This window comes from Vicugna pacos, chromosome 3, assembly GCF_048564905.1.
Source record: "Vicugna pacos chromosome 3, VicPac4, whole genome shotgun sequence".
NCBI lineage: Eukaryota > Metazoa > Chordata > Mammalia > Artiodactyla > Camelidae > Vicugna > Vicugna pacos.
This window is the reverse complement of record NC_132989.1, coordinates 95,762,827-95,780,509: the sequence shown is the minus strand read 5'-3', so window position 1 is coordinate 95,780,509 and position 17,683 is coordinate 95,762,827. Positions and strand designations below refer to the sequence as shown.

The 17,683-nt window shown below is 34.7% G+C and overlaps 1 protein-coding gene across 5 annotated transcripts in view; it reads right to left on the bottom strand.

Moving 5' to 3' along the window:
- Positions 1 to 17,647, bottom strand: part of LMBRD2 (LMBR1 domain containing 2) — a 42,070-nt gene extending 24,423 nt beyond the window's left edge. For all 5 annotated transcript variants that reach the window (XM_015235464.3, XM_031676666.2, XM_072958778.1 and 2 more), the window contains exons 1-6: positions 17,313 to 17,647; positions 8,322 to 8,559; positions 7,969 to 8,066; positions 5,153 to 5,248; positions 2,464 to 2,631; positions 1,352 to 1,562 (exon numbers count right to left, since the gene is read on the bottom strand). In XM_015235464.3, the coding sequence (XP_015090950.1) occupies positions 1,352 to 1,562; positions 2,464 to 2,631; positions 5,153 to 5,248; positions 7,969 to 8,066; positions 8,322 to 8,495 (747 nt within the window). In that variant the 5' untranslated portion in view covers positions 8,496 to 8,559; positions 17,313 to 17,647. The remainder of the gene's footprint in view (positions 1 to 1,351; positions 1,563 to 2,463; positions 2,632 to 5,152; positions 5,249 to 7,968; positions 8,067 to 8,321; positions 8,560 to 17,312) is intronic.
- Positions 17,648 to 17,683: the final 36 nt, after the last annotated feature.

Genomic DNA, 17,683 nt, shown 5'->3' with positions numbered 1-17,683 from the left:
ATTCCAAGAGTTTGGGAACAGCATACTCAAAGACAGAAAGGAGAGACAATGAATGCAATGGTTAAGAGTAGGGGTTGGCAAACCAGATTCAGTCCAGCCCATGACCTGTTCACATCCATGCTCATTCACTGATATATTATCTATAGCTGCTTCCATGCTACAGAGACAGAATGAATAATTGCAACAGAGATCACATGATACACAAAGTCTCAAATATTTACTATTTGGCCCTTTATGGAAAGTTTGCCAACTCCTATTAAAGTATGAACTAGAGTCAGACTACCTGGATCTATCACTCAGTAGCTGTGTAAATATGGAAAGCTTACTTAACCACTCTGTGTCTCATTTTCACTTATAAAATGAGAATTAAAAAAACTCCCCTCATAAGGTTGTTCTCAGAATTAAATGTATTAATATATATGAAGTACTTATAAAGTACTTATAAAATCACAAGCATATTAAGTCTACATACTTGTTTGCTATTATCATCACCACTATTAAGTGTGAGGAACCAAAGTTGACTGGTGTGCAGAAGACAGAGGCTTGAGATAAACCTGGAGAGCTAAATGTGGGCCAAATTATGTGGTAGACCACATTACTACATTTTAGAGTTTACTTCAACATGAATAAAAGCCTTCAATGTAAGGTTTTAAGTTTAAGAATAACATTATTGGAATAGCATATTTTCCCAGAAGAGAGAAATTTGAGGTGATCATGATAATCCTTTTTAAAATCAATAACCAAATTATTATTTAACAGCAAAATTTTACAATTTGCTGCAATTCTGGGGTGTATATTACTGAAATATATACTTTCAACAACTTTACGAAGTTGGTTCAAGTTATATGAATTTTACAAGTAAAATGAAGTGCCTTAATAAGATAACAGATAGGAAACAAAACTCATGGATACAAATTCCCATGCAAATCGTTCTTTAAAGAGGTTTCCAGACTTGATGGGATTACTTTAGGTCAAACCTTCAGGAAGAAGCGTCCTCTGATTGCTATTTTCACTTCTACTGTGTCATGGTAACCATGTAACTCATCATCTAATCTGGGAAACTTTTGAGTCTTTTAACGATTAAAAGTTTTCCCAAGACAGCAAGCATAACTGTGCACTGTTGAATACATTCTCCCTGCAACTCTGTCAGTTAGAAAATGGAGATATCTCATGAAGCCGAACTGCCAATAAGAAGTCATTTGAAAGCATGAGATATTCTTAAGAATTGCACATGACCAAATTTTTAGTACAAAACTCATTAGTGTGCTAGCAACAACAGAACCAACACTGTAGCCAAAAGGAGTTACGCACAACATGATCAGTGTTGAATATAAGGTTTAAACTTGCTTACCTCCATGACATCTTCTAAAGTTTCTTCTGCATCTGCTTTCTCTGTCATCAATTTGGCTGCCTTAAAATAAGTTTTCATAAGTAGATAACCTTTTTTTGCTCCATTCCAGTATGATCGAGGAATTTCCACCAAGCCATACCCCAACAACAACACAAGAAGAAACAGGCCCCATGTATTTGCAGCAGCTATCCCAATTGTCTGAAGCTGGTTCCTAAGACAGAGAAAACATAAGCAGACAGCTGAGACAGATCATTTTTTCCAAAAGAAATGTAAAATGAAACTAACTAGGGTTAGACAGTTTTTCAGAAAAGTGCCCTAAATGGAAGGCTAGATTTTTACATGAAAAAATTTGACCTTCAAATCCTCAGCTACTTTTTTAGTAACAGCAGATAATGTCTGTTTAAAAGGAAAGTTAAAGTATGACTGCAGAAATAGACTTTAACACAGGAAACGCTTCTATTATAGTTAAAATTAGACTCTAGGATAATTCATGGCAAAAATTATCCTGAAGAAAATTTATTTTTCATTAGGTGCTTTCTTACTCAACATTAACCAAGAGAAGCCTGAAAAATTTTAAAGCCTAAAAAAATTTTAACTTGTGTTGAGGAAGACCCACAAATCTCAAGAACACAATAGTAAGGATTATCATTACTACTCTATTCCTGAACTTTTCAGATCCGGCTCTTCACATATATTACAGATCACAAGTATCTTATAATGCTTAAATTTAATGTTAAAGAGAAATATGCCATCAAATTATACTCAGAACAAAAGAAAAAGTATTCATAAGTTCCAATGAAAAAGAAATCTAGGTATTTAGTCATACATAAGATTTGAAAGTCTATTAAAAAAATCATGAGGGTTAATACTTTTAACATATAGCTCTTAGACGAAGCATTAGTCCTTCGTCTAGTAGGTATATTGAAAGATATTATTCCATATTTTCCACCTTAGTAATACTGATTATTAAGACATTCTTTTGGGGGAATCTATAAAACATATAATGAAAGGCTTCTCAATGAAAAGTCTGTTTACTTAGATATGAGATAAAAGTCAATTTTTAAAAATGCAAATGTACACAGAAACAATGTTAAGAACATGGCTTTTCTTACCATTCTAAGTGTAAATGTGGGTTTACAGCTACATAAATTAAAAATGCTCCAAAAATTAGCAAGTAGGTGCCATAATAGATTGCATTCTCAATCAGTGCAGTTTTGATCTTTCCAGTGATGGAAAACCCTCCTGATCTTGCATATGACTGCATAAAAGGTAACAGAATCCTAGAAGGTTAGAAAAAATATGATTAAAAAACACTTGATATGTCTGTATAATCTCAAAGTAACAGAAATATGTGAATCTCAATTTTAATGTGTAGTTCTTTTCATGAATAAGTATGATTTTGAGTAATTATTAATACTGAACAAACTATGATAGTTGACTGAATAATTTTAATATTAAATTTTGGGGAGAGCAAAGCATATTCCTGGAAGCAAAAGGAGGCCACAATGACTAGCAGAGAGTACAACAGTGTGAGCAACTAATAATGAATCTAAAAAAAGGCCTTTGAAACTTTTACAGAAATTTAGATTGCATCCAAAAATAATGAGGAATCGTTTTCTTCAATAGAAAGGAGATATGGTCAAATTTTAGTTTTCTGAAGTTTTCAACATGGAGAATGGACTTAAAGAGGACAAAATTGGAACTATTTGGAGAGGGTAAGTGATGGCGGTGTGGTAAGAAGCAGAAGCGGGGAAAGCTGGTTGTCAGTATTTTGATTTTGAAGTAGCTAGGACATATCCCAAAGGATGTGTTCAGAGTTCATGAGAAAGAATCAGAAATATACATAGATTTGGAGTCATCACCATAACAATGGTACTGAAATAACATCAGTAGATGAGATCTGGAAGAGTGAATATATAGAATGAATGAGAAGTAAATAACTGAGACTGAATTCTGAGGAATATCAACTTTTAAAGGTAAGATAGACAAAAGAAGAAGAGGCCAGTAAAGCAGACTGAGATAGAAAAATACAGAGGTATGGAAGAAAACTAAGGAGTACATGGAGCAGAAACCAGAAGAATTTGAAAATGGAGAGAGAAAACAATAGAATCAAATGCTGCCAACAGGTCAAGTAAATGAAGAGCCTGTATGTGTGAGTGGAGAAGGAAGGGTAGAAAATAGGGTTCAATCGGTTGAGGAAAGAGTAAACAGTGAGCAAATGGAGACACTAAATATAGACAAGTCACTTAAGAAGTTTGGTTGGGTAGAAGAAACTACGGTATATTCATAAAATGGAGTATTTTACAGAAGTGAAAAAGAAAAGAATACTGAGACATACAATACAACATAGAAGAATCTTCCAAATATGTGAGCAAAAAAAAAAGAGAGAGAGGCAAAAAAAGTACTTACTATGTAACTCCATATTTATAAAGTTCAAAAGCAGGCAAAACTAATCAATGTTGATGGAAATCAGAATCATGTTTACCTTGTGGAGTGTAATGACCAGGAGAGGGGTATGAGGGAAGCTTCTGAGGAGATTGTTAGTGTTCTGTATCATGATCTGAGTGCTGATTATATGGGTGTATTCAGTTGGAAGAAAGTCAAACTACAACCTGTAAACTTGTCTGTACTAATTTACACTTAAAAAAAGTCTCTAAAAATTTTTAGCTGTGATAAAAGTAAATCATTGAGGAGGAAGACAGAAAGCTGGAAAGGGTTGTCATCTGAGAGACTTTCAGTATTTTTTTTTTAAGGATGAGAGAATTGTGCTTGCTTGGTTGAAATTGGAGGCTGTAAGTATAGGTAACAAGAGCTAAAGGAGATGGGTCCATATTTCAGGAAGAGAGATTAATTTTAAGAGTGACTCTTTCATTCCTGGGGCGGCAGAAAGAAAGTGGGTAGTAGGTAGGTTTCTTGGTGAGAAGCTGAAAAGACCTGCCACCTGATGACTTCTTTTCTCATTGGGAGGCAGTAAGGGAGGCAGGAGAGAAGGTGACTGTCTCTAGGATGTAGGGAACAGCCGAAGTTTGCAGTGATTGGAAAGATCTGTTGTGGAGAATGAAGAACAAGCAGACCAGATGAAAAAAGGATGAAAGTCTGGCACTGTTGAGGGCCCAGTTGAGTTCCATGAACATACTATAGGGGCACTATGCTATGCTGTGTGATTTTTCTCTTGCAATGTTCACTACCTTTAGTTTTAGAGCTTTGTTACTTGCATAATATATAAAATGCTCAGTAGGCAGTGGATAAAGTATGAGTCTAGAGCACAGCAGAATGACAACGCTATAGCAAGTAGAAAGAAAAATGTGGAATGCAACATGGGTCAGTGAAACCATGGCTTTGATTAAAGTTATTGAGAGAGTCAGATAACAAGATGACCAAAGATGAGACTCTAGGGAACACCAACTTTCAGGAAACGGGCCACAGAAATGGAATCCACAAAGGAAATTCAGAATGTTGGGTTAAGGACATAGAAAGAAAACCAGGGGATAACGATAACCTTAGCGTGAGCAGTTTCACATAATAATGGGGCTTGAAGAAGGTAAAGAGGGAAGGCAAAAACTGGAAGGGAATGGTAATAAGGAGAATTTCTTCTTCCTGTTTTTTATTTCTTGTTTTGTTTTTTCCTTTCATTTCTTTTAAGATATGAGATTTGAATGAGCAGAAAGCGAGAGGATACAGATTTAAGGAAAAAAATAAGTGACAGGAATAAATTCTAAAATATGAAAGTTCACTGAAAAAATAACCACCTTTTAAAATTTAGCTAAAATTTCAAAAAGTTTATCCTTCACTACAACTTACCATGTTAAAAATTGTGATGTCCAATATACTACCCTCCAGAAAATTGGCATGATCCCATCAGGAATGTAACTCCATGGCTTGAAACACGGATGTTGGCTATTTAATAACAATTTAAAGCCAATTAATCATAAATGATTATTTAAAGGAACTATATAACTAATTTGTCTGTGGCAAAGTTCACTTACATTCAGCTTTCAAATTACTGATTCTAACTTGTACAATTTCATAGAAAACTTAAAACTCAAAGCTGATTGTCAAACTAAAATAAGACACAGAGGGAACAAAACAGTTTGTTCTAAAGAGGAATGCATTTAAATTTTCAACTTTCAGTGTTTTTAGTCACTGAGTAGAAAAGAGGACATAATGTTCTAGTAGTCTAGTAATGTGACAGTTTTTTAAAAGGAAATACATCATGAAATCAAACCTCTAATTTGATTACCTTTAAGGTTGATGATTACTTTTAAAATACTCACCCTATTTGTGGGGTTGGTTATGGTGGGGGAGGAGAATGACATTAGGTACCCTAAAGAAACTGGAACCCTAACTAATCAGTGAGTGTACCACATCTCCCATGGAGATAGATGTCAGCATATATAAATAATTCTGCTGGAATTTTCTGAAGATATGTGTATCTGACCATAGATTCTCCCAGTAACACTCAGCTTTCCTAGACTGTAAGGCTATTCTTTAGTCCAAGGGCTTTCACCAAAAAATTCACAATGGTGCTTCAAGAGGGAGTAACATCTACATTTTAAAGTCACCCATATCCAGCTTAGATCTAAAAATAAATAAGTAAAAGCTATATAAAGAAGCATGGAAATATTACTTAAAGCACTGGTAAAAGCTATACTTCGTATTTCTTAATTTTTTACTTGAAAGTTTGATATGAATTCAACATAACCTTTTGATAATTTGAACTTTATTCTCAGTCTAAAACTATAATGATTTCAAAGGATGTGCAATATGAAAGGAATATCCTACATACAGAATAACCTCTTTGTCCTTTATCACAACCTCGTAAATTAGGCAAATGAGAAAATGCACGTCCCCATTTTTTTTGAACAAAGAGAGGCTGAGAGGACAAATAGCTTTTGAAGTCACATTCTTAGTAAGGGACTGAAAAATCAGGTCATCTTCAAGTTTCTCATTAGCCCCTACTGAAAGGCCTTGTGTACCAATAAATATTAAAAGTTTATTTAAGATTTAAATTTAAATAGAATACAAGGTAATTAAAAGTCTACTAGCAAAGGATGAAGGGGAGGAGGTGAGTAAAGAATGAAGATAATCTTTAATAAATATAAAATCCAGATGGTAAAAAACTGACTTTTTAAACAAATCAAATTGAATTTGAATATACAATAAAATTACAGTGAATATACAGTGGAGAAAAAGCAGTCTTCAATAAGTGGTGCTGGGAAAACTGGACAGCTACATGCAAAAGAATGAAATTAGATTCATTCTCTAACACCATATACAAAAATAAACTCAAAATGGACTAAAGACCTAGATGTAAGACTGGATATTATAAAACTCCTAGAGGAAAACACAGGCAGAACTCTCTGACATAAATCACAGTAATATTTTTTTCGATCCATCTCCTAGAGTAACGGAAATAAAAGCAAAAATAAGCAAATGGGACCTAATTAAACTTAAAAGCTTTTGCTCAGCAAAGCAAACCACAAACAAAACAAAAAGACAACCCATAAAATGGGAGAAAATATTTGCAAATGATGAGATCAGCAAGGGATTAATTTCCAAAATATACAATATAGCTTAGTATCAAAAAAAAACCCAGCCAAAAAATGGGCAGAAGACCTTAATAGACATTTCTCAAAAGAAGAGGTACAGATGGCCAACAGGCCCATGAAAAGATGCTCAATATCATTAATTATTAGAGAAATGCAAATCAAAACTACAATGAGCTATCACCTCACATCACTCAGAATGGCCATCATCAAAAAGTCTACAAATAACAAATGCTGGAGAGGGTGTGGAGAAAAAGGAACTCTCCTACACTGTTGGTGGGAATGTAAACTGGTGCAGTCACTATGGAGAACAGTACGGAGGTTCCTTAATAAATTAAAAATAGAGTTATCATATGATCTAGCAATCCCACTCCTGGGCACATATCCAAAGAAAACTCTATCTTAAAAAGATACATTCACTCCAATGTTCACAGCAGCACTATTTACAATAACTAAGACATGGAAGCAACCTAAATGTCCATCAACAATGAATGGATAAAGATGTGGTATATATACACAATGGAATATTACTTGGCCATAAAAAAGAACGAAATAATGCCATTTGCAGCAACATGGATAGACCCAGAGATTACCATATTAAGTGAAGTAAGTCAGAGAAACACAAATACTATATGACATTACTTACATGTGGAATCTAAAAAAATTAAAAAAGATACAAATGAACTTATTTACAAACTAAAAACAGACTCACAGAATAGAAAACAAACTATGGTCACCAAAGGGGAAAGGAGAGGGGAATATATTAGGAGTTTGGGATTAACAGATACACACTACTATATATAAAATAGATAAACAACAAGGATTTACTGTATAGCACAGGGAACTATACTCAATATCTTGTAATAACCTATAATGGACAAGGATTTTAAAAAGAATATATATATATGTATAAGAATATAATATATATATATATATTATGGGTATAACAGAATCACTTTGCTGTACACCTGAAACTAACACAACATTGTAAATCAACTATACTTTAATAAAAACAGACACTTTTAAAACAAACTCCTCCCTACAATATTTTTTAAAAAAGGAAGAAATTACCTTGGCACTGGGGTAGCAGTTGCATACAGTCCTGTAATATTGCTACTCTCAGGAGGGCTCGAGTTCGCAGCAGCATGCTTGCACCGGTTGTATATTGTCTAAAGCAATGAATGGACGGTTTAAAAATGAACATCAAAAGGTTACCAAATACTTAAGGGATACTAGAGTGTGTCAACCTATCTACCCAAAATTATCTTCCTGGCTACACTTTTTAATGATCAAATTCATATAATAATGTATAACTTCAAAATATGTTAAACTTTACATACTTTAGCTGTCTTAAAAACATATCTCAAACATGCTGTATGATTACAACTGTCTTTTAAATAGTGAAAATCAGTTTCACCTCTTACCGTACTAACATCCAGAGGCAGTATGAAGACAATAAGAAAGCAGAGATACCAAGCTAGCAGTGTTCCAACAATTACAAGTCTATGCTGTTTCTTAAAGTCTCCATATCGATGAAGTAGGAATAATGCCAGAAAAAAGACAAAAACAATCTCGAGTCCCAAAGCTGCACCACTCATTATTCAAATGTTCACCGTGAACAACCAAAGTAATTCATATACAGATCTCGATCATATCTGTAAACTGGGGGGAAAAAAAGCAGTGTTAACATAGGAAATGGCCAATCGGAAATTTATTAATGTATTCATAAACTTCTTTAGAAAATGTCAGGCTTTATATTGGACCAAAAGTAAGATGAAAAGGATAATTCCTATTTTCAAGCACTTATGTCTTATTTTTTAAAGCATTTGTTGAAAATTTCATATAAATTATGTCTTCAGAAAAAAGCTATTTTAGCAAAATTTATACTAGCTCTAAAAATATTAATCAGTAAGAATATTAGATGTGAATAGTTTCAATATAGTATCACGTGGAGTTTGTTCCTTAATATTATAAATCCTAACTGAATGTTTTATATTAATATACTATTGACTGGATTCTAGGAAATTAAATATTTTGCAGAAGTTTTCAAGTCACCCACAGTCATTAATCAAGACTTTCTATCAGAAAAGGAGGGAAAGAAAGAAAGAGAGACCATTGTTTGATGCAGTATTTTTCTTTCTTTTTTGCTACCTATCTAGCTTTCATGACTTGAAATTCTTATTCATTTGCTGTTTATAAAATATACTTATTACTTTTCATCTATCTATATAAATCATATTTAAATAAAGGAAAATTTATCAATGATTACTGAATAGTCATACATTTGAAAATATTTTTAATTATAAACGCTGATGATACAGACATCAGAAAATGGTTTATGTGATTATCTCTCTACTCTGATAAAATAATTTACCTTTACTAACTGAAGGCAATTTCACCTCTGTAAAATCAATATCAGGCATTTTTGTTTGTTATGAACTAATTACAATATTCCAAGGAATGAATTAATATCTTAATATAGAGAATCAAGAGTATGATGTAACCCACCAAAATAAAACAAGGCAGAATCAATAAAGTACTTCAAGTCAGCAAACACCTGTAACCAAAACTAGTTATTAAAATAAAGGAAGTTTGGGTCCTTTAACAGGCTAAATTTAAATTTATATAAGAAATATCCCTACATGGAATATCACAAAGGAAAATCACATTTAATAAAGTATTTTCTTCACTATTTCTTTATATTGTTGAGGTAGTTTCTTTCCATTCCTCTGTAGATTTCAACCAATATCTTCATTTTCCTTAAATGTCTAAAAATGAACCCCGTTTGTCACTCTCTATTGTCATATCCTGCTATTTTTCTTCAAAGAACTTATCTACCTGATACAATGTATAGTCTTTATTATCTTTATTGTAAACACCCACCACCATATACACACATACAGACTCCGGGAGAGCAGATCTGACTATTTTATTTAGTCCTATATCCCATGTCTCTAATACAGTGTCTGGCATAAAGTGGATACTCAAAAATTATTTGTTGAATGAAAATGAATAAATAAAAAACATTACTGTATACTCTAGTATATACACTATTTTTTATTACTGCTGACTTCAAAGGCAATGTAAAACTCTTGTTATAGTCTCCAAAATTGACTTTACAAATACTTATTACATCTCAAAAGGCTTCAAACTCTGCTCATTACTAACTACTACCCAAATTTTCAAATTTCATTTTCAAAGAAAAGAAACTTGTATCACCACAGGATCAGTAAGTCAAATCCTATTTTTAAGCCAAGAATAGATTAAGTGGTTAGATGAAAGCTCAACAAAGAATGTGCTGATGAAAACTATTACCATTTTCAGGATACAGCTTTAAAAAAAAATCATTCAATGTGAATATAATTATTATATGAAAAATCCTTTACGGTTTGACCTGGATATTTATTTTGCCTGAAGCTGTCCAGTGTAAGGAATATGACAATCACAGAAAAATATCAGAGATTAGCAAGGAAATGCTAAAACACTGCAGAACCAAATGATGGAATATTATTGAAGACATGATGTTTGTTAAGATTATTTAATAACATTAGAAAACTACTGGAACGTTAACTGGGAAATTATATTCACACATTTTTACATAATGTGCATAAAACTAAGAATGAATGAACAATGAAATGTATGGAGACATCAATAATAGTTAAGATCATGGGCAAAAGCAAACAACAACATCAGCTATAAACTTGCCACTAGTTACTAATAATTTTATGATGGCTATCAATTTTTCAGTCTGATTCATGGTCAGTACTTCTAAATGTTATAGATGAATAAACAGAATTATGGACCTTTTATTCTAGTAATAAAGAAATGATTTGGTTACATCTCTTCCTATACTCACTGTCTGAGTCTCCTATTGCTACTGTGAAGAATTACTGTAAACTTAGTGGCTTAAGACAACACCCATATGTCACAGTTTCTGTGGGTCAGATGTCCAGGCACAGTATAGTTCAACTGAGTTCTCAAGATCAAAATCAAGGTGTCAGCAGGTTTGTGTCCCTTTCTGGAGACTCTGGGGAAGAATCTCTTTCTAAGTTCATTCAGGCTGTTAGTAAAATTCAGTTTATTACGGTTGTAGGACTGAGATCCCCGTTTCCCTGCTGGCTGTCAGCTGGCATTTACCCTTAGCTCTAGAGGCTTCTTTCCAGTCTTTGCATGGGGCCCTGCATCCCTCTAAGCCAGCAATGGCTTGTCAAATCCTTCTCATGCTTGAAATCACTGACTTAGTTGGGAGGAAGCACTGCTTTTAAGGGCTCATCTAATCTCACTGGGCCCACCTGGATAATCCAGTCATATTTACTGGTTCCTGGGATGAAGGCATAGATATTCTTGGGGGGGGTGTCTATTATTCTGTTTACCACATCATCTATTTTTATTCAAACTGAACTCTTGTTTTATTATGACACCAGGTTATGCCTAGGGGTGTCCCATGAAACTAGAGTTAAAACTTGGGGTTTTGCTAACATGAGATAAGAAAATAATAGTTTTAAAGTCCATATGTTTGATCTTGTATGTAAATTCAAGTGAGGAATGATTTTTTTCACACTCCAGAATGATAGTACTTTTCAAGGTTCCTTATGAATTCCTATAGCCTGTTTTGGTTATTTCAACCGAGTAATTTTCTGTTCAAAGCTAGGGGTGCCTTATTCTCCATCTGATTTAGCTATTTCTATATTAAATTCATAAAATAATTATCAATTAAAAATAAGCAAAAATTGGATAACTCAAGTTTGGCATATTAAAATAACTGTCAAAGAGAACAGCAATTTGGCAATATGTATCAAAGACCTTAAAAAAGGTAAATACTCTTTGTCCTAGCAACTCTTCTTCAAATAACTTAGAGAAAAACATAATTAGGAACAAAGATTTATCTACAATATTATTTTTCATAAGAGCAGTATTTAAATATAACATTGAAACAACTTAAATTTTTCTACGAAATAGTTCAAAAAGTCTTTAAAATGTCCACTAGTCTCACTGTGGTCCATTGCCTTTTTGAGAAAAGCAGCCAAGGGTTTCATAAATCACTAATTCTACTAACCTGGCCACGACCCACAGGAGCAGGGATCACTACCTAGAAGAAAGACTCCAGTACAATGATTAAAGGAGCCAGCCAGATTCCTCCAGCCTACAAGGAAGGTAAGATCCAGAGGGGGACACTTCAGAGATGTCAAATGAGGGTACAGGTGGGATCTGAGGGAGTATATATAAGAAACACACATATATCCATGGACAAAAATATATCAAAATGCTAACAGCGGTTGTCACAAAGTAGTAAAGAGGTGACTTTCTTCTTTGTGCTTTCTTTGTATGTGCTTAACTCTAAGTAATAAACATGTATTATTTTATAATTTTAATATTATTTAAAAATCAGTGCAGTTATATGAAAGTAAAACACTAGACAATGAAAAAAACTGCTGTGGTGTTAAGTGCCTAGAATTACAACTGTTGTAAAACACAAATGTTTTATTAAATCATGGTAAATCTGGGTTCCAAATCCCATCTCTAATTAATAATTGTGTAACTTTATGCAATTTAAGCTATTAAATGAGGAAAAATGATCACCTCATACAGGTTGCTATGAAGATCAAATGAGTTACAAAAGTAAAACACCAAGTAAGAGTTCTAGAATGGGTCTTCAATAAATGCTAGTTGCTTATCTCTGCCTCCTCCATACCATCTGCTTTGAAAAGATAATTAGTTCCCTCGATGGTCTGAAAGCATAGCTTTACCCAAAATGGCCTTTTCCCCCTAAAAAACAAACTGTGAATGGATACCAAATGCTTTTTGCTTCTCATCCTCTATGGTTACCACAGCCTGGGCCCTCACTCATTCCTATAAAACAAAAAATCTCACAGAATTGCTCCCCTTGTCTCTCTTGACAAGTGGGATTACCTTCCTAGGTCTGCAAGATATCCCAAACACACCTTCATCTGTCCTTTGTGTTTTGTCCATTGTGAAGAGACAGAACATATCTTAGAGCCATGTCAAGAAGGTGCACTTGACACACCAACGTCATGTAGAAAAGACAACATTATTCTTCTAGGCACATGATCAAAATGGGGGTGAATCAAAATGGATCATCTGTTGAATTGTAATGATGTGCAGCTATGCAAAAATACACTTGGGGCAAAAGGGCAAATAAATATTCCTTTGACCACAGTAACAGTCCTTCTAATAATATTCTTCAAGTATTAAAGTAATGTGTTTAGGCTAAATGACAAAAATTTTAACAAATGTTAAAATCTGAAGGCAAATCAAAATTTAATTCCATGTGATTAGAAATGAAAAAGAGACATAAGGCTATCATAGGTGAACATTAACACCACAGGAGCAAAGTTGATTTTACTCAAAATCAAAATATTAATTCATTCATTCGATCAAATTTTAGCACCTAATATACAGGCACAGTTCACCTTCCAAAATGTCAGTTCTGAAAGTCAAACATTTAAAATCCAATTCAGTGTTTTACCAATCATCATGATATTATACAATACTACTTTCAAATGCCTTAATTTGTTTGTTAACGTTACCAACGTGGAGGACTGTTTCCTGAATACTTTATGGTTGATAAAGGTTTTTCAGGCTAAACACGCTTTAAATGGAAAATTCAAAGGTTAAGATAATTTTGGAACCTAAAACATGCCAAATATTTTCAAAAAAAAGAAAAAAGAAAAAGACAGGAAGGAAGGGTTAGTAGCAACTGAACAAGAGAACACTGACAAAAATTTTGTCAAAATCTAAGATTCTGAAACTAAAGGAAAAAGTTTCCAACTAGAACCTAATGATTCATCAGACAGACTGTGTTAATTTAAATATGTATCCTTACTCAAATAGGTGAATAAAAACTAGAAATCAAGTCAAGATCCAAATAATGAAAAACCAAAGGAATCATAACTAGATGTGAGTAATGAAAATCAACAATTCTTTACCATCAATCAAAATTTAAATCTTCTACAGACAATCATCCCATGTTTAACAATTTCAGGTATAGGGAGAATTCAGCTTATGATACAGATAAAATATCACCAGAAAAATGTAACTCTCACTCTAAAAATGCAAAAATGGCATATTTTTTGAAGCCATCTTCAAAACTGAGCTGAGTTGCAAACCAACCAAGTGAACTGAATTTCAAAGTCTAACAAGCTCTCTTGAAGAAAGACAAGCATATACAAACCGTTCCACCTTTGGCAAGACATGAGAGAGGTAGCAACCATGTAAGTAGGCAAGAAGAAAACGACTGGAATCGTAATGGATTCTTAAAAGATTTCAGGTAAGGAGATTAAAAGACTTACTTTGGTTAATTAGAGAATAATCCTTAGAATCCTTCCTAATAACAAAATAATTTTTAAAAAGGAATAGCTAACATTTAGTGTGAGTTTACTAGATTCCAAGCATTGCAATAGCACTTAATATACTATCTTAGACTTCACAACCCAGTAAGGCAAGACTCTTAGTATCCTTGTTTAATACAAGAGAAAACGGCACAGAGAAGGTAAGAACTGGGATTCAAACCAAAGCATCCTGACTACAGAAGCTGGCTAACAATTAGGATACCAGAGACTTTACTCAAGTGCAGATGTACTTTATATATATATTTTTTTCGGTGGGAGGAGGTAATTAGGTTTACCTATTTATTTATTTTTAGAGGAGGTACTGGGGATTGAACCAGGACTTTGTGTATGCTAAGCAAGCACTCTACCATTTGAGCTATACCCTCCCCCTAGATGTACTTTCTTAATGCAATTTAGACTTTTTAAATCATTTCTTTTGTTCAGTTTTCATTTGTTCACTTCATTTCAATGAACAAAGTAGAAACATTCTCCTATTAACTATTCCTTTAGACACATCAAGATAGACAGCTAATAAAGTCATGTTTAATATAGAATTTAACTAAGACTTTTTTAAGTTTGCAGGTAAGACTGCCATAACTTATGACTCTCATCTACATGGGGAAAATTAAAAAAAAAATAGAGCAAATGAGAATTAGGAAACAATCCTTCTGTTCTTGCCCCAATCTGCCCACAGAGAGCATTAAGCTAAAGAGAATTAAAAAATCTACTTGAAAATTAATTGAGGGTACAGGAGGAATCTTTTGAAATTTGATTGATAGAAATTTCTTGCTATATAATTGTTCTTAGTCTTTTGTTCCCCAAAGCTAAATAACATTTAAAAAAAACTAGATGAATCTTAACATTTACTTCATGCTATGATGGAACTAAGGAAAAAGTACATCATTCTTCTAGTTAAATAGAATATCTTTTGTCACATTTGATTTTCAAAAAGAACAGTAATACATTACTGAATATACAAAGAGAGCTTATAGTCAAATGTAATTTCCAGTCCTTCTTGGCCTGTCCTATGCCCTGATAATACTGATCATCTTGTTAACTAACTATGCTTTTGCCCCTTGTATGATAAACATTTTCCCAATTAACAAAATCACTTAGAATAGTACCTGAAGCTTCCAAAGAGTACTAGAAATTACTCTGTCATCTGCAGATATTTAAAAAAAATTGTAATTGATTCGTCCTAGATACTGAACTAGCAATTCTACTTCGAGAAGTGTGGCATACCTCTCTCACTAAAATGGGACACGGAGTGTGGTGAGTAGATTAAATAAGCAAAATTAATCAGTAAAACAAAATAACCCACATCAGTAGCAATCACAAGGCAGTTCTTGAAAAGACCAAGCAGCAATCAATGCATAGCTAGTTACTCAAGTCTTCAGTGGGCACAGTTCCTCATATTAAAATACCAATGCATCAAGTCAGGCTTTTATTTACTGTCTTAAGAGAGCAGCCATGCTTGAAAGGAATGCACAAAAAAGTTACTCCCATTTTAAGAAGCTAAATTATTTCTGTTGCCAGGGCAAACTGTTAGTGAAATAGCTGTTCTACAATTTGAAGACACTGATTTTCAAAGTTGACAGGCTTTCTCTAAAGTCCCATAGAGGACCTCATGTCCACCAATTCAGATTATTTCAAGTATTCTGAAACTAGAAATGTTCCTTGGCTCTTAAGCAACTATAGCTAAATTCTAGTACAAGGCTATTTTTCAACTTTAAATTTAAAATTATTCCATCTATTAGACCTTTACTATCTATAAGATCTATATCTAATGTGGCCTCTCCCAATTACTTTGTATCTCAAAACTTTGTTTACTCTCATCATGGCATTTTAAATATTTTTTCTTGTTTATTCTTTCTCCTCCATTAGCTTATAAGCTCCCTTTGTCTTGTTCACTTTCCTAAAGGAGATTGTAACTTTTTTTATTAAAAATATTTCCTCTGAATTGCAATTTTAAAGGAAGGGATGTAGGTTTCAAGCAAAAGCAACTGCTTTCTCCTTAGCCAAAGTAACATAAAAGTAATTTTATGTTAAAAAAAATCAGAACATTGTATTTAAAAATATTTTCCATGTAACATTAGTTTAATGAATTGTGAACATTCAGCCTAGTATTCTTCACCTAGTTTCAATCAAAATCAATGTAAACAGATCCTTTATTCACACCAAGTTCACTTACTTTCAAGAACAGACTGACTAAAGGTTCATGAATGCCTTCCTCTGTCAAGAGGTGGTTATTTTTCAAGATAAGCACCAAGTCTGAAACAATCACATATCCGAGCAAGGAAGGTTTAAGGCCAATATATTGCAAAGAATTTTTTTTAAGAATAAAGAAGATATGTCATACAGCATACTGAAATAATATTATAATATTTATGTGATGACGCTGGACTGTTTACTTCGGAACTTTACAAATCCTCTCCATTTTTATCAGAGTTGGGAATTTACTCCCCTTCTCTCTTCCACTGTTTTCCCAGGGTCAAAGTTACGGTACAGACGGCACAATGGATTTCGCAGGATCATCCCACCCAGGCACACTCTCTACTCGTAACCATCTCCAAACTCTTCTCCGCAGATACAGGCTAAAGGCAGCCCACTTTTAGGAAGCAGGGCTACCAGAAGCAGCCGGTTGAGAGAGAGCAACCGAATGGCTTTATTGGTGGCCCCTAGTGTTGCATTGAAAGCCCTTCGTAAACACAGAGTCGCCTTATTTGCTCTCGGGCTAGTATTTAAGAGACTTTTCAAGTCTGCGAGGGGATGCTCAGCTTTTCCATCGTTACAGGAACCCCCGTGGTCTCCAGCTCCTCTCAAATTAAAACACCGCCTCCGGTTGCCACTGCGCTTTTGTTTGCAAAACGCTTTCACGCGCGTTTTCCGATTTGACCCCGACTCTAAGCCTGTGAAATGAGTGTCGTCGTCGTAGTGCCTATTTTATAGATGAGGAAAGGACCCTACTCACAGATCCAGTCGTAAGGCCTCCCTCTCCCCACCGGAGGAAGCAGCTCCCGGGCAGCAGGGCGACCAGGTGTGATGCCCGCGGCTGCAGTCTCTCACCTGGCCGGCGGCTGGGGATGTGGGCCCCGTGGCGGCGGCCTCTCGGGGTCTCCAGGGTCCCTCTCTCTCGCCTGCGCTCGGTCCCAGACCCCAAAGCGCCTCGCGCTCTTCCCCTCAGGCTCACCGTCCGATCTCGCCGGACAGCGTCTAGACGGACCAGGAAACCCTGCGTCCGCCACAGCCGTCCAGGTTCTGGGACCCACACTCCTTGGCGACGGTGGTGGCGGTCCCCAGAAGGCCTACGGGTTCCCTGGAAAGGAAAACCCGTACCCAGTCAAGCCGCTGACATTTCCCCGTCAGCCGGAGCACCGCCCGCTTCCGCTTTCACGCCTACCCTGTTGGCCGTCCAGGCCCGCAGCCGCGGGGGGTTG